At 41.9% G+C, this 27,448-nt stretch overlaps 1 protein-coding gene across 1 annotated transcript in view; it reads right to left on the bottom strand.

Moving 5' to 3' along the window:
• Positions 1-19,063, bottom strand: part of crip2 (cysteine-rich protein 2) — a 40,788-nt gene extending 21,725 nt beyond the window's left edge. The window contains exons 1-2 of the mRNA XM_007893206.2: positions 18,849-19,063; positions 3,808-3,902 (exon numbers count right to left, since the gene is read on the bottom strand). Of these exons, the coding sequence (XP_007891397.1) occupies positions 3,808-3,902; positions 18,849-18,891 (138 nt within the window). The 5' untranslated portion in view covers positions 18,892-19,063. The remainder of the gene's footprint in view (positions 1-3,807; positions 3,903-18,848) is intronic.
• Between the last annotated feature and the right edge of the window lie 8,385 nt (positions 19,064-27,448).

Below are 27,448 nucleotides of genomic sequence, written 5' to 3'. Positions count from 1 at the left end.
GCTTTCAGTGCGATTGAGTCACTGCATCAAAACACAGACGTTTACTTATGATACATTTTGCTGGAGGAAGGGAAGGAATTCTACATTGAGGGCGAGGAGGAGGAAGGGAAGCGAATGAAGAGGGTAAGGTTAAGGGTGCAACTTTTAACCATACAACTTTGATCAACAGTCTTTGGTCAATCCCCTCTTCTTTCGACCCTGCTCAGTGATCCCCGTCATCTTTGCGAAGCGCATAAAGACCATCCTGCTACACTGAAGGCACGACAGTAAAGGAAACCTGCTATAATTGTGTTGATGACCATAAGCACAGTCGAAAGGAGGAGCTAATATATATAAAATAAAAACATTATACAATTCATTCACATCTGTGTCTGTACAGCTCACACATGACTCTCTGTCACCTCCTGCAATTTGGCAGATCACACTGGGTAATTCTGCCATATCCGTTGTGCAACGCTGGAATGGTTTATTTACAGTAGTCATTCAAATTCTACGATTAGATTATTGAAATCTCCTGGCGGCTTTCCAGCTAGATTTATAAGAGCTGAGAGAAGGGCAAAGATTTCAAAAATGTAACAAAAATCACACTGACACATCTGCCTTCATTAAGCTGGACATGAATCTTGAAAGATATGATGTCTGGGCTGTTGGCAGAAGCATAAGCCCAATGGGTCAAATGGCCTTTTTCTTATTGCCTATGCTCTGATGGAGAATGTCCCAGCTACTTGCAATAGTGAAGGTTACAAAGCTTTGATCTCCCAAAACGCTGAAGCTATAAGTAGGCGACTATCACCAGCTGTCCATTGGAAATCACTGGATTTTATGTAAACATAATCCTTGCATTTGCTAGAGTGCCTTATCAGGTCGTTGAGATGTCTCAAAGTGCTTCATAGGATATACTCCAAAGTGCTGTGTGTATTTTTCACCTCCTGCTGCGCACCTCCAAGCTAAGTTCCAATTCATCTAGCTTAACTTCCATCTCCTTTATCTATTTTAACAGCATCAAACTCCTTCTGAAAATGTAATTATATCCAATGCGTAGCCCTTAGACACTGACTTATCCGTCACTTCTAAGAATTTTAGTGGGTTCAGAGTCAGAACCCATTATTTCTAAAGCCATGCTGGCTTCTCATTATGACACTCATGCTTTTTATATTTCAAGCACGTTGCCTATTATTAGACTAACTTTTCTATCATTCCCATTTTGTGTCTTGTTCCTTTTGGAAGACGTATTCCAGTGCTTGGAGGCTGCTCTCTATTTGCGGAGCACTGGAAAGAATAGTGCTATTTCTACATTAAGGATTCTCATGGCCCTACCTCATCCAGGACTCCGGATAAAATTAATGATTTGATTTTCAACATGTGCAAAACCTACCTCTGCTTTGGTATAGATTCAGGACTCGGAATATGAAAAGAGTATTCTGAACAAAATCACTTAATAGGTTTCACATTTTCTAATATCCTCAGATATTTCTAGCTAATTTATCCCTTAAAAGATCTATGTCAACATTTCACAAGATTGGACTGAAGACAAGGACCTTCAGGTCATTTGATCTCATCCTTCCAGAATACTAACCCAATGCCAGCCTAATCAGTTTCTTAACTGGGTCCATGTCCTGGTCTATCATCCCTTCTGGTTGTCCTTTCCAGCTGTTAATTTCTCTCTTTGTAAAAGAAAAATCAGTTTTAAGATTGCCCCTCATATTCCTGGATTTAAGACTTATAATAATAATCCTTGCATTTGATATAGTGCCTTATCACTGACGTCATTGAGACATCTCGAAGAGCTTCACAGGATATATTGTAAAGTGGATCGACTTTTTTTGTGGGCAAAACACGGCAGCCAATTGCACACAGCAGTGTCCCACAAACAGCCGTGGATTGAATGACCACATTTTTTTGTGATTTTTTTTTAGGCATTATTATCCCTAATTAATTATCAATGAATAAACACTCGAAGCAGCTGAATATAAAGGAGTATGGGGTAAGAGCAGGGAATTGTGATCAGAGAAGCCAGCTCCAGTGGAATGCATTAGTACCTGCAAACGAGCTCCTATGCTGTAATTTCTATGACTGTGAGAATTAGCCACACTGGCCTGCCTCTAAGTGGTTTAGTTTTATCCCATTTCCTCAAGTGTTAGGATACATTGGTTACATTGACACCTAATGGATTACGGAACTTTAGTTTCAAGACTGTGAGAAGTGGCAAAGCTGATGTGAACAGGATGAGAAACACATGCTTCACAGAACTAAGTACAGCACCAGCCTGGCAATGAGCAAACTCCCTTACCGATTTCCAAGGGATTTTGACCAATTATCTTCCACACAGTTGGACATCAAGGTAACGTGATAGGCAGAGAGAACGTCAGGCAGATGGTGAGGCACTCCAATATGTTTGACATTCTGACTACAAAGCTTCACCATCCAGATTCCTATACCATCCAGAAGTCTCGTCTTTCCCTAGTCTCCCTGCTACACGACCCTTTAAAGTGTTTGGATCAGATATTGAAAAAAAACACCATAAATTTCTGTGTTTTCACTCGAGGGGGAAGGAGTTGACTTTTTTTGTCAACAGTCCATGGATACGTTGGCATAATTTATTTTCTTTAAAGGCAGAAAAAATGTGTTCTTTTCACATTATTTGTGAAGAATGCATTCAGTTTAAGCTCAACCAACCACATCTGGGACAGTTTAGTCGGCTCTGGGTAGTGTCGGGTTCATGTTCAGCGTAGCTCAGTGTCAACTCCCATATTGCCGAGGTGTGGAACAGAAGCAGGCTGTGTGCTTTGCAGAACAGTAGCTGTTATTCTAATACATGCAGGCAGTTTGGGCCACAGTTGAGATTGGTTTGTCTGGCTGTGCGTTTTTTTTAAATAATCTTGTGTGTTATCCATACAAAGTTTACTTTGCTTCCCTTGTTCAGTCCCTACCCTCCATTTGCCCTTAATGCACAGGGTGCTCCAGTTCATAATAATGATAATAATCCTTGCATTTGATTTAGTGGCTTATCACATCATTGAGACATCTCAAAGCGCTTCACAGAATATACTGTAAAGTGTATAATTGACCCAGAATGTACTGGGTTGGTGGTAGCTATTCACTATGAGTGGGTATCCCTTCATTCCCATCTGCCTGTTCAGGTGGACCTTAAAGATCCCATGGCACTATTCGAAAAGAGAAAGAAGTTTCTCTCCCCCGGTGTAAAATTGGTCACTCACTCCACAACCGTTTGCGGGACACCGCTCTGCGCAATTGGCTGCCGCGTTTCAACCATAAAATACAGTTCACTTTGCAGTATATTCTGTGAAGCGCTTTGAGACATCACAATGACATGATAAGGCACTATATCAAATGCAAGAATTATTATTATTGGTAGCATTATTATTATATGGACTGCTTGTCTCATTCTGACTTTCAGCTGCTCTAACCACCAGCCAGAAACAGAAGCTACCTGGTACGCAGAGGTGACAGTGCTTGAGAACAGACCGGGTTATTAATATCTCACACAGCAACATTCAATGCCACATCACACAAAGGCAGAACAATTCCAAATGTCTTCTCTTTACACAATGGAAATTGCTCTGCTCCCCTGGGGATCCTATATTGAGGCACTTTGAATTCATTCCGTTCCCCTCACCAGGATGATTGGCATCTGTAAGTGTTTGTAAGTGCATTGAGGGATGTCAGGTTACTCAGAGAAGGGAAGTGTAGTTAGTGTCTGTGCTCTCTCAGTGGATGGTTGGGGGTTGGGGATGAGAGACTGCACTGTTGCCAGCCTCACTCGGTATTGTATTGTAAGACACTCACCTCGGCATGGTTTCCTGCGCTCAGGATCTTGTTACAGCGCTCGCATTTCAGGCAGAACCTGTGCCAGTCCTTTCCCAGGGAACTAACTTTCTCCGCTGAAAGAAATCCAAAAAAGGTCCTTGCGTCAGCCACATCCTTTATTCAGGAATTTCTTTATTCCTAACAGCAGCAAAACCTCAACTTCAGCACGTTTGTCTATTCTAGTTTTACCCACAAAAATATGCAGTCAATTCACGTAATAGTATATTCTGTGAAGCTCTTTTAGACATCTCGAAGATGTGATAAGGGGCTATATCAAATACAAGGATTATTATTATTATTATTAGATCCCTTCCTTTCGGAGACCTGCCACAGTTCTAGATTTACAGTTGGTTTCTGGGTGGTTATAATCCACACAATCAAAACAGACACACTATTGTTCAGAGCTAATTCCTGCAGCCGGGCCAACCCAGGGGGTTTGGAACACCTGGACCTTCAGATTGCTCATTAACTTTTGAAGACTGATCATTTTTACAGAAAGCTTGAGTCACACGCTAAAATAGGATTGAGAATATCATTGCATCATATTTATAGCGATCTCATCAAATAAGTTCAGCTGAAGAAAGCCTGTCGGTCCATTTGATCGTATCCTCCCATCAATTACAGCAATGAGCTGTTTCTCCCATTTACTGTCCTGGCCTCAGCCACCCTTTCTGTTCCAGTTGTTAGTTACCCTCTGAGTAAATAATAGGGAATTTAGCTTGTCTCAGCCTAGCTCAGTGGGAGCACTCTCGCTTCTGAGTCAGAAGCTTGTGGGTTCAAGCCCCACGTCGGGATTTCGAATCAATAGGAGGGTGTATGTGTGTCTGTGTGAAAGGAAGCTGGGGAGGCCAGCAGGAAGAGCATTTGAGAGAAATTTTGTCTCGAGGTGACAAAAGCCACCCCTGACATGGACTGAGTCTGAGCGCAACCTAGGAATCAAATCCCGAGTTTGCATTCTCTCGGTGGAGGATACTCACCGAGCCAGCCAGGAACTGGGCTGCTTTAAGGAGGATCAATGGCTGTGACTAGCAATCTGAATCCGCATTACATTTACTATCGCTTCCCTTTAATTATTCATAATTGGCTTTGGACTAAAGGTAAGTGAATGGCCGTCTAAGCCATTAATTGGATAACACGAACCAAAAAGAGTGAATGAATCACACAGAGTAGGCAAGCAGCCCCACCCACGGTTTGCTTACAGAGGCCAGGTCAGCATCTCACTGCTCAAACTGAATGTCTCAATTGTGCTACTTTCCACAGGGATTTCAGCAGCTATTTTTGGAATAGTCTCCGCACACTAAACAGTATGGAGCCACCCGGCTGTTTCCCTGAAACACGTCACCCTGAGCGGCTGTGAGGAGGGGCAGCAGGATGTGGATTCCTCATAACTAGTAGTAAAACGCTATTTTTAGCCAATGAGACTACTTTGAACAAAAAAGCACTGCCTTAAGACTTTTTCTCTAACCATTTATAAGCAAAGCAGCTCCATTGATTTCCTTTCCTCCACCAGCCTTTCCTGGTACAATCTGATTCTGTCCCCGTGGGCCTATTGTTCAGGGAATCATGTCAGAATGGCATTGTGCCTGGAGGGCGGGCCGAGGGGTGGGATTAATAAACCCCCCTCAAGAATATTTTCACCTGCCGCCTATGATGCTGACAACTATGATCCCCTTCTCATGCTGAGAGCAACGCACTGAAAGGTTTCATTCAGATCATCACACATCACACGGCTCAGGGCACTTAGTTCTTTAATGTCCACAGGATTCTGCCTGGAGCTTGCTTTAATGGAACAGTAATGCAGTTAAATCCATCATATAAATGAAATTGCGAGAAACCATGAAGTCGTTTCTGTCAGGCAGAGGGACCTAAATTGAATATAAAAACACAGGACTTGGCACTATTATTACGCCAGTACCGACCTGGGAGAATTTAATTTAAAAAAGTCGCAATCTTGTAGAAAGAAGATGGAAAGACTGCACAGGATGACAAACCTTTCTTAAGCGCCAAATCCAATCATCTAGTATCAAGAGATTATTTCGCCTATTTACAAAAACTGCTCTTTATTAAATCAAACTTTAAAGACATGCACACACGTAGCTGAGGAGCTTCAGAAACGATGGCAAGCTTGCGGAATTTATTGAAGCCAAATAATAATAATACTTACGTTTGATATAGCGCCTAATCACATCATTAAGATCATCATCTCAAAGCGCTTCACAGAATATACTGTAAAATGAATTGACTGTAAATTTTGTTGGCAAAATGCCGCAGCCAATTGTGCACAGCAGTGTTCCACGAACAGCAGTGGATTGATTGACCACTTTTTTTTGAGGGATTATTACCCCCGGAAAGACATCCACCAATCGACTAGCAACCGGGTTCCGACTTACTGCTAGGTAAACAGAAGCATGTGGAGCAAGGAAACTTGCCTAAGGTTTTGCCCTGCCAGGGAATCCAACACTCGCTTACGAAACGAATGTTCTAACCACAACGCTACGAAACTCCAAATCAAAGGTAAGCAGGTTTCCCTTTGTTTTTACTGCTGAATCCCAGTCACTTTTAGCACTTCCTAACCGCTACTGTCAGATCAGATGAATGTAGCTTCCTAATTACTTTCCTTCCCGAAACATGATGATAATTCCTCCGCCCTGCGCCCAGCAATACGTTGGAACCCGGCTGTTAGTCGATTGGAGGATTGCTTTCTAGGGGTAATAATCCCTTCAAAAATAAATAAATAAAATGATAATAATTTGGTCACTTAATCCACGACTGTTTGTGGGACACTGCTGTGCGCAATTGGCTGCTGCATTTCACTCACAAACATAGTCAATTCTCTTTTATATTCCAATGAAGTCCTTTGAGACATCTAAACGAGGTGATAAGGCACTATAAAATGCAAGGATTATCTATCTATCTATCTATCTATCTATCTATCTATCTATCTATCTATCTATCTATCTATCTATCTATCTATCTATCTATCTATCTATCTATCTATCTATCTATCTATCTATCTATCTATCTATCTATCTATCTATCTATCTATCTATCTATCTATCTATCTATCTATCTATCTATCTATCTATCTATCTATCTAACTATCTATCTATCTATCTATCTATCTATCTATCTATCTATCTATCTATCTATCTATCTATCTATCTATCTATCTATCTATCTATCTATCTAACAAATAACTGATCCATAAATCCCTTTAAAATAGCAGCAACTACCTCACAAGGCTGATTGTTATTTCTTCTATTTCTATATGCTGGAAACAAACCCAGGAAATAAATGGGAGGAAATTCCTAGGACAGGACCCAGTGATCCATTGTTCTGGGATGAGGACATTCATGAGACGGGTGTCACATCAGTGGACAGACTAAGTGATGGAGAATGCTAAGTGATCCTGCTAATCCTTAGGCAGGATCCGAGGAGAATGGTTGCTGTGAACAACCAACTGAGTATCTGGAAGCTTTGATGTCAAAAGGGCTGTAACCAGGCTGGACCACACCACTTTCTGTGCCCCCTTCCCAGCTTAAAGGGTTACTTTTCCACTGACTTCATCTCGATTAACTCGATTCTGAGCAAGATCCAAGATTTCCTTTGAGGGGCAAGTGTCTAGTGTGTCTTTTCATCTTAATTCAGCTCAAAATAACTGGATAATGTGGCCTTCTGTTCACTGGCGCCACTCTCAACAACTGCCCAACTCAGCTGCTGCCCTCGAACTCTCACACACACACACACACAAAAACACACACAAACAAGTACACGCGGACAACAGAGACCCAGCTCCATTTGTGTGTACTCTTGTCACTCTTCACAGGTGTATGAAGAGCCCAGTCAGCAGATTCATCCAAACAACAGATTGAGACAACGGTCATTAATCTGTATGGTGAAGCTTCCTTCCAAATGGTTATCTGCCAGCAGCAGTGAATTTTCTGCCTTTTCTCTTTGCAATAGGATTAAGGAACCCAAGCAGATTAAAGCGCTCACTCGCGTATGCATTCAGTGTAAAATTGCACTGAAGCAGTCATCCGAACCCAGCTTGCTGAGCATCTGTCTAAGAACAAAGCCCATTTCTCCAGCCCATCTGCTGTTAGCCTGACCTGGACTCGAGAGTTAGGTGGTTGCTTTACCTTCTCTCTATAAGATACCAAGTGGCATGATATTCCAATTCAGTGCTGGGTGGGTGTTGCTTTGTCGGAGGTGCCATACTTCGGATGTCTCGGATGAGACATTAAACCGAGGTCCGGTCTTCCTGTTCGGGTGGACATTAAAGATCCCACTGCATTATACGAAAAGAGAAGGGGGTCCTGGCCAACAATCCCCCAAATAAAATTGGACACTCACTCCATGGCTGTTTGTGGGACACTACTGTGCGCAAACTGGCTGCAGCGTCTCGCCCACAGAATACACAGTCAATCCACTTTACAGTATATGCTGTGAGGCGCTTTGAGATGGTTCAACGATGTGATAAGGTGCTACATCAAACGCAAGTATCATTATTGTAGACATTGGCTCAATGGCCCATTCGAATAACTTGTAACATCAGTCAGCTGGTTACCAGTAGGCCAATTCCACATGAAAAGTCTTTATCATTATGTTGGTGTGTGTAAAAAAATAACTTGCTATAAACAGTTAAAGCCTTCACTGTAGATGGGAAGAGCACAAAAGTTGCCCACTTCCGATAATCTACACATCATCTTTAACAACCTTAAATACAATACAATAAGGATTTTTCAATACTTCACTCCCTACCTCCTTTCTCAAAACCTTCCTCAAAATCTCTCTACCTTCCTTATAGGCTTATAACACAGACTCGTCCTGTAGTCCTTGTGGAGTCCTGTAGTATATTAGCTTGAGCACTCGCCTCACAAGCGAGAGGACCTGGGCAGGGCAAAATGTCAGTCAAGGTTCCTTACTCCACAAGCCCTACTTTACCAAGCAGTAAGTAGAAACCCGGTTGTTAGTAGATTAGCGGATCGCTTTTCCGAGGATAACAATCCCTTCAAAAAAAAAGTTTTTTAAAATAATTTGATCACTCAATCCACAAATGTTTGTGTGGCATTGCTGAATGCAATTGGTTCCCGTGTTTCACCCACAAAAGGCACAATTAATTAACTTTGCAGTATATTCTGTGAAGCACTTTCAGACGTCTCGAAGATGTGATAAGCCGCTATATCAAATGCAAGGATTAATATTATTAGTCTAAGATCTTTGCCTCCCGTGAGACATGCAGTTTCGTCTCGCAGCAGTTGGTTTGTGCATATCGCAGTCACACGGTTGAGAATTTTTATCAAATACCGAGAGTGACAGCGTTACGACTAGACTGGCAAACCATTCAATCCTCAATCACAGCCCGGCAGTTGCCAAACAAATTCACGGCATCTGCCATGTCCGGGAACATGTACACCCGGAACAAATCTGGGCTGAAATGAATCAGACCACCAGAAATATTAGCAACGCAACAAAAATCCCAGGCACGGGAACAATGTTAGACAGAATTTCCTTTTACAAGTAACGATTTAAATTTATCACGCAAGGCAGGTGGCTGACAGACAGTCAGACAGCAGAGCACCACCCAGTCAAGCATCGTCTAACAATACAACAATTTTTTTAAGATGACTTTTTTTTACAAATTTATGATATTTTGCGCATTTTATAAAATAATAGTCTTTGCGTTTTATACAGCGCTTTATCAAGCTGTTGAGACGTCTCAAAGTGCTTCATAGAATATATTGTGAAGTTGATTTGACTGTTTTGTGAGTGAAAAGTGACAGCCAAATTACTGAGTGACCAAATTATTTTTTTGTAAGGGATTATTACCCCTGAAAAGCGACTAATGACCAGGTTCCTACTTACTAGTAAACAGAGGCATGTGGAGTAAGGAAGCTAAGATTTTGCCCTGCCCGTGAATCGAACCCGGGTCCTCTAGCTTGCGAGGCAAGTGCTCTCAACAATAAACTTGCGCCTTATCAAGTTGAAAAGTCGAAGTGTTTTACAGATTTTTCTGCAAAGCTTAGTGACTGGTATCTGTGGCACCCAATTTGCTCGCAACAATATCCCGCAAACAGCCATAAAGCGAGTGACCAATTTTTTTCCGGTGGCTAGGATATCTAACAAATATCTAACCTCCGTTATCTGCCCCTGAAGTGTTCGAGGGAGCATGATTTTACATCTGAAAGTCTATGTCTGACCTGGGAGTGCTGACCCTCACGTTCCTGAAATGGGAAAGTCTTTTGTTTCCCACCACTTGCCTGGAGGACAAACACAAGGATACAATAGATTGATTGACACCTGTCTCAAGGCTCCACATGGACTCTGCTCAGTCATTGTGCTGTCACACTGCCTCCAGGGCAGCGATCACCATTACTTCAGGTTGTGATCGATAACGAAATATCCCAACCCCAGGTTTTTATTATAATTATCAAAATCTAAACCACAATTGAGAATTAATGGACGACATTAGTCAATAAACTACAGCAGTCTCTTAATGGTTCCATGGTGACTATGAAACCGCAGGGTCCATTGTTTAGTTTCTCATTAAAAATCCATCAATTACATTCCCTAATTCCTACACTTTTTCCCCCTTCTCTCTTTACCGATTGACCACGTTTTCTACGCCCCAGCCCCAAATTATATGCACCTTCATTTCTCCTCTTCTCCCCCTAACCATCCCCACCGCAAACAAAATCTGTTCCAATCTCAAATGCAGGACTATTCCTGGACCTGGGCTCAATCATTCTTCAATCCTTCCACTTCCCTCCGCATCTTCAACACTGTCCATTCACTTTGTCCCTCACTGGCTCACTGCTGCCACGGTGCTTGCTGGCTTATTCTCGCTCCCCATGAAGGTTCGGTGTCCCTGAATTAGACAGGAGCTGCTGCTTTTAACATGTAGATTTTTAACAACCCCCAATTACAAGGAGTCCTGCAGTGTAGTGGTTGGTGTGCTCACCTTGCGAGGCGAAACCTTAGGTAAGTTTCTTTACTCCACACGCCTCTGTTTGCCTAACAGTAAGTAGGAACCCGGCTGTTAGTTGATTGGTGGATCGCTTTCCGGGGGCAATAATCTCTTCCTCCCCCAAAAATCTATGACTGTTTGTGGGACGCTGCTGTATGCAATTGGTAAGATGGACAAGCTTGCATGTGCTGCTAACAGTCCCCATGTTGACATGGACGACCTTGGTGAATTAGAGTGTGGCACGCCATGTCTCGCCAGACATCATGGCACGCTACTGTGCCTTGTGACTGCAGCAACTTCTTAGAAAGACTTTGAAAGAACGTCTTTGTTGAGATTTTCTCTGGAATCTGAGAAGGAGCAACAGGCTTAGAAATCAACATCCCACAGCACAGAGTCGCAGACACCACAGCCTGATCTGAAAGTTCACTGGTGTTGACAAAAACCTGTAGAAATATGCATTCCTGTCGTTTTCTCTTTCTTCCTCCCCCCACACCCCTTGATCTCTTGCCAGTTTTCACTCACTTTTCCTCTTCTTCTGAAGGTTTTCTGCTCCTCTTTTCCTTCAACCGGGGAGTGAGTTACCGTCACGCAGACTTTTGCCAGTGAGCATTGTTATTATTATACTTCCCATCACTCACAGACACACGCACACATGCACTCAGTTGCAGTCTCTCACACAAAATGTCTCACACTTTTGTGCGCAAAAACTGAAAAGGCAAATGAAGGGCAGAGATAGGAAATAAAAATAGGCACAAGGCTATTTCTATTTATTCTTTCTAATCTGTTATTGGTTTTGTTTATGCAAGGAAATACACAAAATATTCATGTACGCAGTCTCTTCCTTGTTTATGCCTCAAAAGTATTCTGCTGTATGGCTGACAAACTTAATGGGGGTCAGCATGCGATGTAGCACAGTACATAGTTTGCCTACAAAATACACACTTAATGTATCGTGTGAAGTGCTTTGACACATCCTCTCGAAGTGAAAGGTGCTACATCAAATATAAGAATTGTTATTATTAGAGCTAAGCAATGAAAATATTGTCATTAACTGTAATCTTACCTGTTATTTTAACTAGATACTGTATGTTAACAGCACTCTAATCAAGCACTGAGATGCTACTCATGGGAATAGCGCTATATAAATACAAGCTGTTGAATCCTGAACTTTGGTGTGATTATTTGTAGTCCAGAGTTTGAACAGCCTGAGCTGTAAGGCAGTTTGACTCTTGACCTATTACATTATATTTTTAATGAAAATCTATTAAAATACAGAGTTAAAAGTTGAGTTGCATGGTAGAAGGATTTCCAAACCACCACCACAGATTAGAGGATAAGGTGGACCAGACTCTCAGGCAGTCCAGCCCGTATTAATGAACTTAGTCTGCACCAACTCTGTGTTAGACAAGTTCAACTTATGTTCCCCAGTGATTTCTCAGCTACGGAGAGAAGAGTGGAGAATGCTGTCATGCTGGACAGTGGGGATGTGGAATATTGTGGAATTTGGGTTCCAATGCCTTTCAAATTCAGGGATTATCCAAACAGTACTTTCCTGTAGGGGAGATAGAGGGTGGTGCGAAGCCCCTGAATCGCACAGTCTCAGTGTGGCTGTGCATAGGGCTGGATTTCTGGCTGAATCGGCTCATGCATTCCTCAGTTCTGATGCTTATGGGAGGTGCTTGAATTTGGATTCCTTTAGTTGCTGTTATTGGTTGTGTTTTGAGCAGTTTTATCAGTGGGAGGCTGTCAGGGTTTCCATTGTAGACCAACACGAAAATATTTTCTGTGACATTCATTAGCTGAAGTGGGCTTGAAAGGGTTCTGGGTGCTTTTCTGCCTTTCTAAAGGGAATGGAAACTTACTGAGGAGAGTGGATGTTTCTGTGGGTGATGCTGGACAGTGTGATGGTGAAGAATACAAGGAGCCTTTATGCTAAAGCACCTGTTGTGCAGCCTCCTTATGACTGGGCTTGCGTGAGTTTCATTTTTCCAATGGGAAATCTCCGTTTCATACTCATTTTAAGAGGGAAAGAAACAAACAAGAAGGCATTGTGCGGTCTCGCAAATGACCTGAATAGCTTCCTGCTCCTCATGGTTCAAAAAAAAGATAAATGCCAAGTAACTCACTGGAGCAGAGCTTGCTGTGTGGCGCTTTTCCTCATATCTTTGCAGATTTATTTCTAAAGACTTGTTTTCCTTTTTGTGAAACCGGCTTAGCAGCCCCAACATTACTGTAAAAATAATACATCCTGAATCAAAGTCTATTCTGACTCTGATCTGCCACTTATGTTGTCTCGATTGCTCTGCTCCAAGGTTGGAGGCTGAGCAACCCTTTACCCTTCTCGCTGCAAATCCTTTCCAAACCACTTTGCTTGTTTTTACCAAATCCATTGTTAAGTATGTGTTGAGTCGCTCTTTTGTGTCATTGGTGCTGTATAAACACAAGTTGCTGTTTATAGCAGCTGATGTTGCTGATAGCATACACATGGCAGTTGAAGTTTTGGAGTGGCACAATTCCATGTTTTTTTCTGCCAGCACTTCTAAAGGTATTTCCGAACAAGTAAGTTTGGAACAGGAGAGGAAAACTCAGACTTGAAGTCTGGCGTGTGTGTATGTGTATGTGGCGTGTGGGGGAGATGAGCTTTAATGCCATTTTATCAGTGAAATATACAGAGAATTCTGGACGCTATGTACCTGTTACAATCCTAACAAGGAGCTCAAATGATATTCTAAAGTACAAGACTTTTACTCTGCAAATGTAAGTAATCTGTGTGCTGTTAGCTGACTGACTGGGAGTATTATATGCACTCACTTGATGGACATTATTTGGGTTCCTTTGATGTTTTGAGCTAAGTGATTGTAAATGTGTAGGATCTGACAGTATCTGTCTGTAATGTACAGTTTTTCTGGATGTTAGTCTGTGTGGGAGTTTGTAGGATATTCACCTTAATGTAGTAACTGACAGGACACTGATGTGAAGGTTATGCCTGCCTGGAGCAAAGCGCGTCTTCGTTCATATTGCAGTTAAGTGACTTAACCAGTAACATTGCAACCACTTAAAACCTCGCTTAGGAATTTCGAACATGCCTCAGCTCAATTACTCTTCTTCGGATTCTCGGAAAGAGGAATGCGACGGGCTGGAAAAGTCAGTCTAGCCATTGCCATTTTCCACTTACAATTACAAACAGGTTGGGGGGTAGAAGAGAGTAAGTTTGTGCTCATTAATTGGGAAAGTGTAAATGTATCCTTGTAATGAAGACAGCTGCTCAGTTCAATATGTCTGCTGAGGAGGTGCCTGAGATTAAATAGCCTGGCAGTGGTAGCATTCTCGCCTCTGAGTCAGAAGGTTGGGGGTTCAAGACCCACGTCAGGACTTGGAATCACATAGTCTAATCTGAAACTCCAATGCAGAGTTGAGTTGTGTTGCATTGTCAGAGTTGCAGTCCTTCAGATGAAACGATAAACCAAAGTCTCATCTGCCTGTTCAGGTGGATGTTAAAGATCCCGCGGTACTATTTGAAAAGAGACAAGAGTTTCTCTCTCCCAATGTCCTGGCCAACAATCTTCCAAAATAAAATTAGGCACTCACTGCATGGCTGTTTGTGGGACATGTTTAACAGGAAAAGCGCTTTGAGACATCGCAATGATGCAATGAGGCGCTACATCAATTGCAAGGATTATTATTATTATTACTACTGGGGTGCACATTGTAACCACTAGGCTGAAAATAGTACTGACCACACCTACAGACCTGGTTTGGGCTCCTGCCTTTATTCTTGTATCTGTTCTCCCATCCCGAAAACTCTTGAGCTCCAAGGCAGACATAGGACTGTTTGTGTTTGAGTGACATGGCTGTAAATTGCAACTAGTGTTTAAAATAAAGGATTCTAGGAAGAAGAATGTACAAGACCGGAAAAGTTGTCTGGCTGATCCCATTTTCAAAATACCATTGCAAATAAGGGGAATAGAGATCAGGAGACACGTGATCCTAACATCTGACTATCTGTGTATCCGACTACAGCCTCAGCAAATACACAGGGGTTCTGCACCATTAAACATCTGAGGGGAGCAACGTTTTGAATTGACAGGAGGCCACCAAAAAAATCAGATGGTCATATAATTAATTACTCTTCAAAAATGTAATAATAATAACCACCTGTGGGGTGAGAGTCCCCTTACTTGTCCAAGTGGCTGGTTACAGGGCAGTATTGGTAAGGTCCTGGTAGAAGGTTGCCCATTCATGCCCATTGGGTGGTGACTGACTAAAGGATACTATTATCACATAATACAATAAGTACTTGCACTTTATCCTGAACTTTATTACATCAAAACAGCTCAAACTCTTTACTTAGTAAGCAACTTTGAAGTATAGAGACCATTATGTAGGCAAATACTGCAAAGTCTCACCAATAGCAAAATATCCGCATTTAATCTGGTGAATAGAAATGGGTGAATTGGTGAGTTTAGGTGAATTGAAATGGGAGGAATAATGGCCAAAATACATCTGCTTCTTGATACAGCGCCAGTGATCTTTAAAATCCACCTAGGAAGGATCTCAATTTAATATTTCACCTGAAGGACAACACCTGCAGCAATGTGGTGCTCTCCCAGGACTGCACTGGTCTGTCAGCACACATTATGATCTTTAATCCCAGTTTCAATCTTGAACGCAAACGCTTCTGGATGAGAGATGGGATTAGTACAAACTGAGCCTTAAAGGGCAAAGTTTCATCCCATTCTTAAGAGTGGGATTTAACACAACGTTCACCAGGATCTTTTTTAGCTGCTACGTTTCGCCTACAAAAAACAGTCACTCCACTTTACACGGAGTGTAAGCACTTTGAGACATTTCAATGATGTGATAAGGCGCTATATCAAATGCAAGGATGATTATTATTATCTGTGAGAAACGCATTATTTACTCTATGAACAGAAAGAGGAATGGGAGAAAATGTAGATACATTAAGATACATTCATCGAAAGCAACAAAACCACAGACATATAGTAAACTGTAAGCGAGGGCAACAGTGTGATTGACAGACTCAGCCTGTGGTCTCGTTCTGCAGTCCAGCTGCCCAGTCTCCTATTGCAACCTCTTGAAATCAAACGTCCATCATTTGTTCTTCACGATTTAGTGCCGAGATGCCCATCTGTGGAGGCCAGACTGCACCACAGTACAGTGCTCCAGCACAAAATCAGAGCTCAGCAGATGAGAGAAAATTAATAATAATAATCCTTGCACTTGAGATAGCTAACATAGTTAAGATGTCTCAATGCACTTCACAGAACATACTGTAAAGTGAATTGATTGTGTACTTGGAAGCGAAATGTGGTAGCCAATTGCGCACAGCAGTGTCCAACAGACCGTCGTGGATTGAGTGACCATATTTTTTAAGGGGGATTATTACTCCAAAATCAGCCAAAGCTCCCATTCTGATTGCTATTCAATAACTAACTGCAGAGAACTTGTGGTGAAACTTGGGTGAGGATAGAGTCGGATCTGGCTGTAATTTTCTTCTCTCCAGTCAAATAGCATGCCGACACTTCCCTTCCAGATTCCCACATACAGACCAGCTACTTGGGCAAAGAAGCTGGGTGCAGGTAACGCCCATGAATCTAGATGGGTGGCGGGGGAGAACGTTATTTCCCCCAGAAAAGTGATCCGCCAATTGACTAACACCTGCGTTCCTACTGACTGCGAGGTAAACTGAGACGTGTGGAGTGAGGAAACTTGCCCAACGTTTCGCCCTGCCCGGGAATCGAACCCAGGTCCTCTCGCTTGCGAGGCGAGTGCCTTAACCACTATGCTACAAGATCCAGGAGTGAGGAGGCAATTTCAGCAGCAAAAATCCCTGAGCCGACCACTTGTACAGAAAAGAGAAGTGAAAACATGCTTCGATCCAAAATGCATCTTAAATGTCAAAAAGGGCTGTGAATTCAAACCCCACATCGGGACTTTGAACTCACAGTCTATTGCAGCATTTGGGAGAAGCGCCATCCTTTAGATGAGATGTAAAACCAAGGTCCCATCTTCCTGTTCAGGTGGACGTTAAATATCCCATGGCACTATTCAAAAGGGAGAAGTGAGTTTCTCTCTCCCGGTGTCTTGGCCAACAATCCCTCAGATAAAATTAGTCATTCACTTCATGACTGTTTGTGGGACACTCCTGCCTGCGTGCAAATTGGCTGCCACATTTGTTTACAAGATTACCAGTTACTTCCCTTCATTGCTTAATCCTGTAAAGTGCTTTGAGATGTCTTGACGACATGATAAGGTACAATATCAAAGTCAAGGATTATTTTGTTCTCGAGCCAGGCTGCAGAAACACCCAGCCACTCCCTGCTAACAAGTGTGTCAGCCTGATACCACTACAATCCCTCCTAATGCTCTTGGACTCACCCCCTCTTCTGAACCACTCCTGAACAGATCCCTCTCAAAACAAATACTGTACGGTACCCACTCCCAACAAATCAGCTTTTATTTTCATGAAGTGCTCATTCCAAAAGATTTTACAGATAAAACAAAAAATTCAACGGAATGATTTAAGTCATTCGCACAGCAAAAGCAGCAAATTCACACTGAGACCTGTGTGTTTTGGGACCTGGGTTATGAACAAACTGAATATTTTCACAAGAGAGATAAGCAATGACTGTTTGAATGTGTTGTTGTTGCACAAAGCTCCCTCCCCAGCACACACACACACAGACAGACAGATATACACAGACAGACAGACAGATATACACACACACACACACACACACAGATATTTCCACACAGAGACAGATATACACACACACAGACAAATATACACACATACAGACAGACAGACAGACAGATATACACACAGATATACACACAGACAGATATATACACACACACAGAGACAAATATACACACACACACACAGACAAACAGATATACACACACAGACAGACAGATGCACACACACATACGCACAGACAGATATATACACACACACACACCACACACAGATCCTCACTCCCGGGTTAATTCATTCTCTGAGGACTTCACAATGTACCATTCTGGATGTTGATGGAGCAGAGAAATCAACCGATCAACCCCTTGTTATTCTGTTCCATCTTTTTTTTTAGAAAAAACTTTATTTTTAAAAGGCTATTTTTTCACTGCTCCCCCTTCCCACGCGCTTTGAATAGATGGAGAGAGAATTGAAACCTATTTACTCCAAACCCCCCCCTCCCCCCCCCCCCCCCATCCTTACATGATACATGAAATATTAAGGGCGAAATATGCTCACAGTGGCAGATGGGGACACGTCAGATCGATTTATTACTATCCAGTTCCCTCCCAAAAACACCAGCATACAATCCACCAGCCACTCCTTGCCAACCAGTATATCAGGCACTACAATCAAACCACATTTTTTTTTAAGATACTGTGTGTGTATTTTTTTAAAAAAAGACATCTTTTCAAACATTTAACCCTCATCCCCTGTGCGGAGGAGGAACACAGACTGCGATGAGGAGGAACACAAATGCATTATATTGGTGGTATACACATATATATTATATATATATATATATATATACTGCACATATAAACACACAGAGAAAGCTGCTGCTTTGACAAGGAGACTGAGATGAGATTCCTTGCTTCCACTTTCACACCCACAGCTGTGCATCTGAATTCACTGCTCAGTTACAATTATCAAATAATGTTAATATCAGAAATATAATATTGGCTTCGCTTCCCATCTGTTAAGAGCAGTTCCCGTGCTTTGAAGCACACAGTGGGGGGGGAAATTCTTCCTACGATGCATTGGGGATTATTTTCTCATGATCTCTTTTCTGTCGTTTTAACTGCTGGGTCTACCTGGATCTGTCCCACAAGATCATCCCCCGACATGAACGAACGCGCTGCAAAGGCAGGTTGGACCAGAGCTGGTTTCAGACTGAGCTCTTTTGAGTGTCTGTCAACCTGAAATCTGTCACAACATTCAGCATTGCTTTATGCATAAAGGGAGGAGGAGGGTGGGGTGGAGAGAGAGAGAGAATAAAAAAAATGTGATTCTTACCGAAATAGACAGTTTTGTCGCATTTGGGGCATTTTGATGCCATGTTGCGCCTCTCGATGGTGTGTGTTGCTGTCTATGTGTGTGTGTGTGTCTCTCTCTCTCTCTCTCTCTCTGGAAACTCAATGAGACTCATCGCTCCTCCTCAACCCCAGTCTCTGATCCTCAGCCCACCCCCTTTCCAACTTCATTGGCTTCAGTGCAGCCATCTCACCCTCCAGCTCCTGCAGGATTGTCTGCCTCTGCTTGTCACTCACACAAGCAGTGAGGTTGCATTGCTCTTCATATAAAGTGCTGGATAAAAATACAACTGGGGGCATGTCAGCTCCTCGGAGACACACAAGCCCCTCCAGTGTGTTGGTCACCATGGCAAAGATGCCTAAGTGGTTCTGTCATAAATCGACGGCAACGCGGTTTAGCACAGCGTCTTTCACGTTGAAAAAGAAACACCTCAAAGCCTCTCTCGGAATGAAATTGGAAATTAACTGAACCCGGCATAGATAATAATAATCCTTGCATTTGATATAGCTCCTTACCACGTCTTCGAGACGTCTCAATGTGTAAAATGGATTAACTGGGTATTTTGCGGGCGAGTTGCAGCAGCCAGTTTGCGGACAGCAATATAGACACAAACAGCCATGGAGTGAGAGATTCATTTTATTTTGGGGGGTTGTTGGCCAGGACGCAGAATAGCACCATGGAATCTTTCCCGTCCACCTGAACAGGCAGATGGGACCTTGGTTTAACTTCTCCTCTGAAGGACGGCACCTCCCAACAATACAGACACGTGCTTAACCCCATCACCGTGCTTAAGAATATCCAAACCAATGCATTTCAACTCTACATTGGAAATTCTCGAGTCTGGAATCTCTCCCCAGAGGGCCGCACCTACAGAATGTTTTAAAAGAAGCAGAGTTCCTTGTGTCCTGGACAACACTCCTCCCTTTAAACCAAGTCATATTAATTGGTCGTTCATCTCATTGATGTTTATGGCATGGGACCATGAGGGCACAGATTAGCTGCTGCATTTGCCTGCATAACAATCAATGTGAAATTGTGCTAAATCAAATGCAACTGTTAGCTATTAGTGCTTAACCTGTTAATTAACATGCAAGCAATTATTCTCCATTTCAAATAGCGAGAGGCACAGGCAATGCAGAGGTAAGTGTACTGGTCGATTTAGATTAAGAGCACAGGTTAAATACAAAATTAACAAGTCACAAGTGGGCAAATAGACTGAAAAATCCGCACCTTATACATTAAATACAAGATTAAATAAACTGGGCAGTGGTTGTTTGGAGAGACGAGCTTGCAGTAGAAGACAGTCTGTGTGTATTGTGCTTTCCTTGGTTATAAATATTATAGCCAACAATAAGAAAGCCATTAAAAAGAACCTCAGAAGGAATCATAAAAATTAATAATAATAATCCTTGCATTCGATATAACACCTTATCACATTGTTGAGATGTCTCAAAGCGCTTCACATAATATACTGTGAAGTGCAGTGACTATACATTTTGTGGGTGAATCGCGACAGCCAATTGCACCCAGCAGTGTCCAACAAACAGTCATGGATTGAGTGACCATTATAATAATATTATAATAAATTAAGCAATTTAACAGCCAGAACAGGAACAAGTGTATTGTTCTATTTGATGTCCATTTATTTTGCATGAAATAGTAGTAGCTCAAAGCACAAAGGCCAGACACTATTTATCCTCCAGATAAATTGCTCATCCATCTCCAGGGTGTTTGCAGGACATTACGACATTTGCCATTTCTATGTATTTTTAAGGAATAAAATTTCACTATTCTTCGGGATCCTAAAAAATTCTCTGATATTTAATAACAGTGAATTTCTGCTCCTGTGCAACAGAGCCAACATAACATTTGTGACTAAGGATTTCTCTTACAAATGGGACATATTAGACTCCACTTCAAACCTGCCTTTTCTAGGTGCACATTTAGTGCACATAAAAAAAGTACTGTTGATTCAATGGCTGGGTCCCTGAGTGAGAATTAAGAATTAAGAATTAGTTTATTTGCATACTGGAGTGCTCGCTTTGGATTAACTGCACAAAAAAAACATGAATCTGGTAATAAATAGCACTGGGTCAATGGCAAATGGACCATTCTTCTATAACATGCTGAAAGGTGCCAACATTATGCTAAAACAATGCAATCCCGCCCCGTTTCTAAACCCGTCTTAGACATTTTCAATTGACTTTCATTAATTACGGTGCACATACAAATAAAAGAACATACAAATTGTGAGATGAAAGAAGACTAAGGTCCATGCAATTTGCCTTCCATTATCCTGGCAGTCACATGCACATGTCATTGTATCTGAACCTGATCCTTTCAGTCTAAACGACTTAACAACAACAACAAACAACAAACTGCATTTAATTAACAACTTTCATGTCGGGAGGAAGTCCCAAGGCACTGGATAACGAGGTGTTTGTACCTAAGTTAAGGGTTGGGGTGGAGGAGAGAAGATTACCGAAGGCACAGTCGAAAAGGAAGGTCTTGAGATGGGCCTTGAAGGAGGCAAGAGAGGGGGCAACGTGAGGCGGAGGGGCTCTGGCATGTTGCCGGGATGGATTCCACTATACTTGCTGTACATTCGCCCCCAAATCATTCGAGGATGTATTTTAGGATATAACATTTTTCTCTTACAGTTTCGTACACATGAATCGATTTGTTAATAATAATCATATTATTGATATAGCGCTTTATCACGTCGCTGAGACATATCAAAGTGCTTCACAGAATATACTGTAAAGTGGATTGACTGTGTATTTTGTGGGCGAAAAGCGGCAGCCAATTGCGCATAGCAGTCTCCCACAAGCAGTCATGGATTGAGCAATTTTTTTTTGGAGGGATTATTATACTGTTCAGCAAGGGAGCAGAGGGGAAGGAGGGAAGGGAGTGGGGCAAATAAAAACACTCACTTCGGGCTTTGAATTCTAGTAAAACAAAAAGTTTGCAAAATGTATCGGACCCCGACTGAGATTACAGAACTCAAACTCATTGTGAACACACGTTTATTTTGATTTGCAAAGGAAAAAAAGCCAACAGAAAGACACTGGGCTTTTTGTTCTGCACATGTTCGCAGAACTGCTGAGAATTGTGACACCAGAACAGAGCCTCCACAGAGACTCTGGTGGGCAATGACATGGGACAGGGCTCTTCCTTTGTTCTCAAGGAAACAAAATGTCAGCGCTGTACCAATTCCTAAACAATACCGCATACTAGCAATTCCTAATCTCAATGCCAGGATACATAAAACACATCCTTTCAATGGTGCTTGCTCTGTCGTTCCCAAGGTTACATGTACACTGAATGGTTGTAAATCTTGAAGCATTGAATAGCAGTCAGCAAAATTTACAGAAAGGATTGACTTTTACGATAAAGAGAAGATTAACACAAAGCAAATTAAATGATTCCCCCAAGTGCAGGTTAAATTTTTGCCTTCGCTGCTTGCTCAAACGTCAATTTTTTTAATTTTTAAACTGCTCATTGTTCAACATGAAAGTAGCTATATATATTTATATATAATATATAATCTATTTAAATAAATGTATATATAAATAGCTATATTTCCTGGGAGGGGTAAAACCTGAGGCAAGTTTCCTTACACCACATGCCTCTGTTTACCTAGCAATCAGTAGGAGCCCAATTGTTAATCAATTGGCGGAAGGCTTTCTGGGGTAATAACCCTCCTAAAAAAATGTAGTCATTCATTCCATGATTGTTTGTGGGACACTGATGTGTGCAATTAGGTGCTAAGTTTCGCCCACAAAATACACAGTCAATCCACTTTACAGTATATTCTGTGAAACATTTTGAATCATCTCAACGATGTGATAAGGAGCTACATCAAATGCAACGATTATTATTATTATTATATAAATGTAATTTGTTGTTGATCCCCTCCCAAAGCCAACCAGGGAAATTTGTAATGTCTATGCTCTGTACAGTCTAACATTTCACATGCTACATAGGAGATTCGGAAGGATTCATCAAAACAAATTGGAACCAATGTCCAATTTGGAGACACAAGTTCATTAAAAACATTATTTTGCGATTCTAGTTATAAAGGTGGAATTTGGTTACATACAACCAATCAGAGGAAGAAATTGTCTGTAAACCATGTAAGGATAATTACTGTTTTCTTCAATTGCCAAATAGCAGTCAGCAAAATTTACAGAGTACGACACGCTTCTAGAACAAGGACAGATAAGCTGAAAACAAAATAAATTAGAGCAAATGTGGACTGAAATGTGGACTTTAAGTGCTCCGAGACCTTATCTTGCGTGAGGGGTGCTATATAAATGCAAGTTCTTGTTGTGGATTCCCGTAGCGTAGTGGTTAGCATGCTCACCTCACAAGGTGGGGCAAAACCTTAGGCAAATTTCCTTACTCCACCCACCTCTGTTTACCTAGCAGTAAGTAGGAACCCAGTTGTTTGTCGATTTGCGGATCGCTTTCTGGGGTTAATAATCCCTCCAAAAAAAATGTTTTGGCCTGGCTACGTGCAACTGGCTACCTACAAAATATACATTGATTCCACTTTAAGTATATTCCGTGAAGCGTGACGTTTCAACGATGTGATAAGGTGCTATATCAAATGCATGGATTATTATTATTGTTGTTGTTGGATTTCCAAAAAATTGAGTCCCTTGCTCTCCTTCTCTCTCACTCTCACCCTGGTCCAAAGAATCAAACGGCAAGCTCTTCCAAACAGCCCCGGACTACTCAAACCAGGAGTTTTTCTAAATACAGTAAATCAGTCTGGATGTTCACAGTAAATTCTGGTTATGCAATGTTCTGTGCACCAATAAGGAATGACAGTGCTGGACAAATGCCAAGGTCCTGACCCCAGGGCTCAGAAAACAGCTGGGTGCTTTATGGGTTGGATTGCAATTCTATTCTAAACAATCCTATTTTTACAAGAAAATTACCGCATTGAAGAAAAATCATCCCAGTGGATAAATTCAATAGCTGAATGTTTTATACCTCGATCTGACAGTATTTGTGTGACAGTAGCAGTGGAGCAGAAAACAGGGGAATATGGAGCAATGATCTCCTGTTCGTGGGAGCTTGGTCTTTCCTGGGCCTCACTTTGAGCATGAGGTTTCAGTTTTTTTTTGCCTGAATTTGGTCATTATTTGGGGCTTTCTGTGTTTTTTTCATCTCTTCTAGCCAGTGGCCAGCACCAGGGGAAACTGTAGGTGAACATTAGATGAAAGGTCAAAAGGGAGTTGGGAGGTTCTCCCAGGAGCGATCTTAATACAATACAATTTAGCTTTACAAGTTCTTTCACCATGGGAAGAAGTATCAAAAGGGTGGGACCCGAACAGGAAGTGGGAGTCAAGGAAATGGGAGAGGAGAAAGATGAATATAATCAATATAAATATAAAATAATCACAAATAGATCAAGAATAATAATAATAAATCAAATAGGGAAGTTAGAAGAAATTTCTTCATACAGAGAGTAGTGGGAATGTGGAACATGCTACTACGAGGAGTTGTTGAGGCGAATAGTATAGATGTATTTAAGGGAAAGCTAGAGAGGTACATGAGGGTGAAAGGAATAGAAAGTTATGCTTGAAGGCTTAGTTGAGGAAGGACAGGAGGAGGCTCATGTGGAGCATAAACACGGGCATAAACCATTTATTATTATTATTATTTGGGACAAATGGCCTGTTTCTGTGCTGTATATTCTAATGTAATGTATGACCGAAAGAGTGGTTCAAGAAGTAATAATAATGATCCTTGTATTTGATACAGCACCTTATCACATCATTGAGACTGTATACTTTGTGGGCGAAATGTGGCAGCCAATTGTGCACAGCAGTGTCCCACAAACAATTGTGGATTGAGCGACCAAATTATTATTTTTTCTCGAAGGGATTATTATTCTGAGAAAGCAATCCAACAATCAATTAACAACCGGGTTCCTACTGACTGTTAGGTAAACGGAGGCGTGTGGAGTAAGAAAACTTGTCTAAGGTTCACGCTCCATTTCATTACAACATATTCTGTGAAGCGCTTTGAGATGTCTCGAAGACGTGATAAGGCGCTATATCAATGCAAGGGTTATTATTATTATTATCGCAACATCAAACTGCTTTTCAATCCTTCAAAGCCCTGCTTTTCAATCCTTGTTTCTCCCTCCCTCTATGATCTGCTAACTCCATATAGGCCTGTCTGTTCCCTCTGCTCAGCAGGCTCCGGTCTGCTCCATATCCCTCGTCCAGTCCGCTCCACCATTGGCGGTCGGGCCTTCAGCCTTTCTGCCCCTACCCTCTGGAATTCTATCCCACAGTCCCTTTGCCTCGCTCCCTCCCATTGCCTCTTTCAAGGCCTGTCTCAAGACCCTCCTCTTCAACCGTGCCTTCAGACACCCTGCTACCCCCACCCTCTCTGCCCTCCACCGCTCCCGATCCCGATCCCAACCCTCAGCTTGGGTCCGAAACTCAGACTGACTTTGTGTCACTTCTGTGCAAATGAGTTTTTACTGTTTCCAAAGGCTGAATGTGCTTTTAATTACTGGCATTTCCGAAGCTGTGAGTGAGGCCGTGAGTTGAACATGTATTTAGAAAGTGGAAGAAATAACTTGTATATTTATAGCACGTTATCATTGTCAAAACATCTCAAAGTGCTCCAAAAGTAATTACTCTCAACTGTCAGCGCTGTTTTGTTGGCAATCACAGCAGGCCAGCGAGGTCCTACAGACTGGAAGATTGTTGGCCAGGACACTGGGACAAACTTTTCTCTTTTCAAATTGGGTACCTGTTAATTACTCCTGACCATTAATACTCATCACATGGCCTGACATCCAACATTGTCACACGCACGGTATGTGAAAAGATTACTTGTTGATGTGCAATAAACAGCATTTAGCAGATACATTCACATGGTAGGGTATGAATGATACAGTCTGGTATTTTCACCAATACTGAGCATAAAATGTAGTGAGGGCTCTGTGTCTGATCAGAACTTTCAGTTTGTATTCATTTAGAAAACAAACGTGGGAAAATGATGATATTATAATAATTGTATTAGAAGTAATTTGTTGTGTTCAGTACAAGTGTTTAAATGTATTCAGACGTCCAGAGGGTCGGTGTGTGTGAGTCAGCGCCATCGTTTTTATGGCAGATAATGAACCGTCACCATGTTTGGTGCTGCATTTTCCATAACATGGATGGAGTGAGGAGGCGAAATGTATCTCTGACAGACTGTTTCAGCTCCTCTGTAGTCTCGTATCACTGTTTTGTAACAGGGAGTAAGAGGGCTTTGTGGACACCCTGTAAATGTCTAATCAAAGAACATTAAAATCCCAACCAGTACTGCATGACGCCTCATGACAACGTGCCAAGGACAGTGTAACCCAGAGAAGATTTAGAATGATCTACAGTGCCCGCTGACTGCTTGAGCCAGATGGTACAAAGCTAAGTGCTTCCAGAATGTCTGAAGGGAATCTTTGTATTTGCCGGTAGAATGATTCTGTAACCACTGCCTGCACCGCCGTGTTCAGAGACTGCTGAACCAGCGCTTGTCCATATGTTGGTGCTGAGGTGCTTTAACCATAGTGTAGCATAGTGGTTAGTGCGCTCACCTCGCAAATGAGAGGATCCGGGTTCGATTCCCGAACAGGGCAAGTTTCCTTACTCCACACCCTTCTGTTTATCTAGCGGTAAATTAGAACCTGGTTGTTAGTCGATTGACGGATCACTTTCTGGGGTTAGTAATCCCTCCCAAATAAAATTAGATTTGCGGGTGGGACTCTGCTGTTCGCAATTGACTGCCAAGTTTCGCCCAAATAATAGTCAATCAACTTCACAATATATTCAGTGAAGCGCTTTGAGACATCTCAACTGATAAGGCACTATATCAAATGCAAGGATTACTATTATTAAACAAGCAAAAGCATTCATACAAAGTCACATCGTTGGGTAAAAAAGAGTTGCAAATTGTTCTAAAGGCTGAACAAGATGGAGCTGCAAGGTAATTCTCTCTCCTGCTGCTGCTGATTAGACTGGGAGAATTTATTGTAGTACTGTACAAATTCTTGGCAGTTCACACACACCAGCCTGCAAGCAGTGCATTTTTTCTCTCTCTCTCTCTGCGAAAAGTTATGTGCGATTAACGTGCTCTTTGGCAAGCACCACAGCTTCTGCTAATTTATTCCCCCCTGAATCTGCTGACAGTTTGTCAACTTTGAAGTCTTGTGCGTTGCAAAACCATTGCTTTCAATTGGTCTCCATGGAGGTGTTTCAAATCTATTAAGATATGGTCTTTGTTTACGTATGCTTTTTTTAGTCGTTTTCCACTGATTTTCTTTTGTCCTCTGACCTCCGTGGGGAACAGGAATAGTAAGGTGGTTCAGTCAATAGGTCATTCCAGAAACTTATTCCAAATGCGTAATAATAACAATCCTTCCATTTGATACAACGCCTTAACACGTCACTGAAACGTCTCAAAGTGCTACACAGAATATACTGTAAAGTGGATTGACTGTATATTTTGTGGGCAAAACGCGGCAGCCAATTGGGCACAGCAGAGTCCCACAAACAGTTCTTGGATTGAGTGAT

Source organism: Callorhinchus milii, unplaced genomic scaffold (assembly GCF_018977255.1).
Source record: "Callorhinchus milii isolate IMCB2004 unplaced genomic scaffold, IMCB_Cmil_1.0 Scaffold9, whole genome shotgun sequence".
NCBI lineage: Eukaryota > Metazoa > Chordata > Chondrichthyes > Chimaeriformes > Callorhinchidae > Callorhinchus > Callorhinchus milii.
Note: the sequence above shows the minus strand (reverse complement) of the source record. Positions and strands in the feature narration are given on the sequence as shown.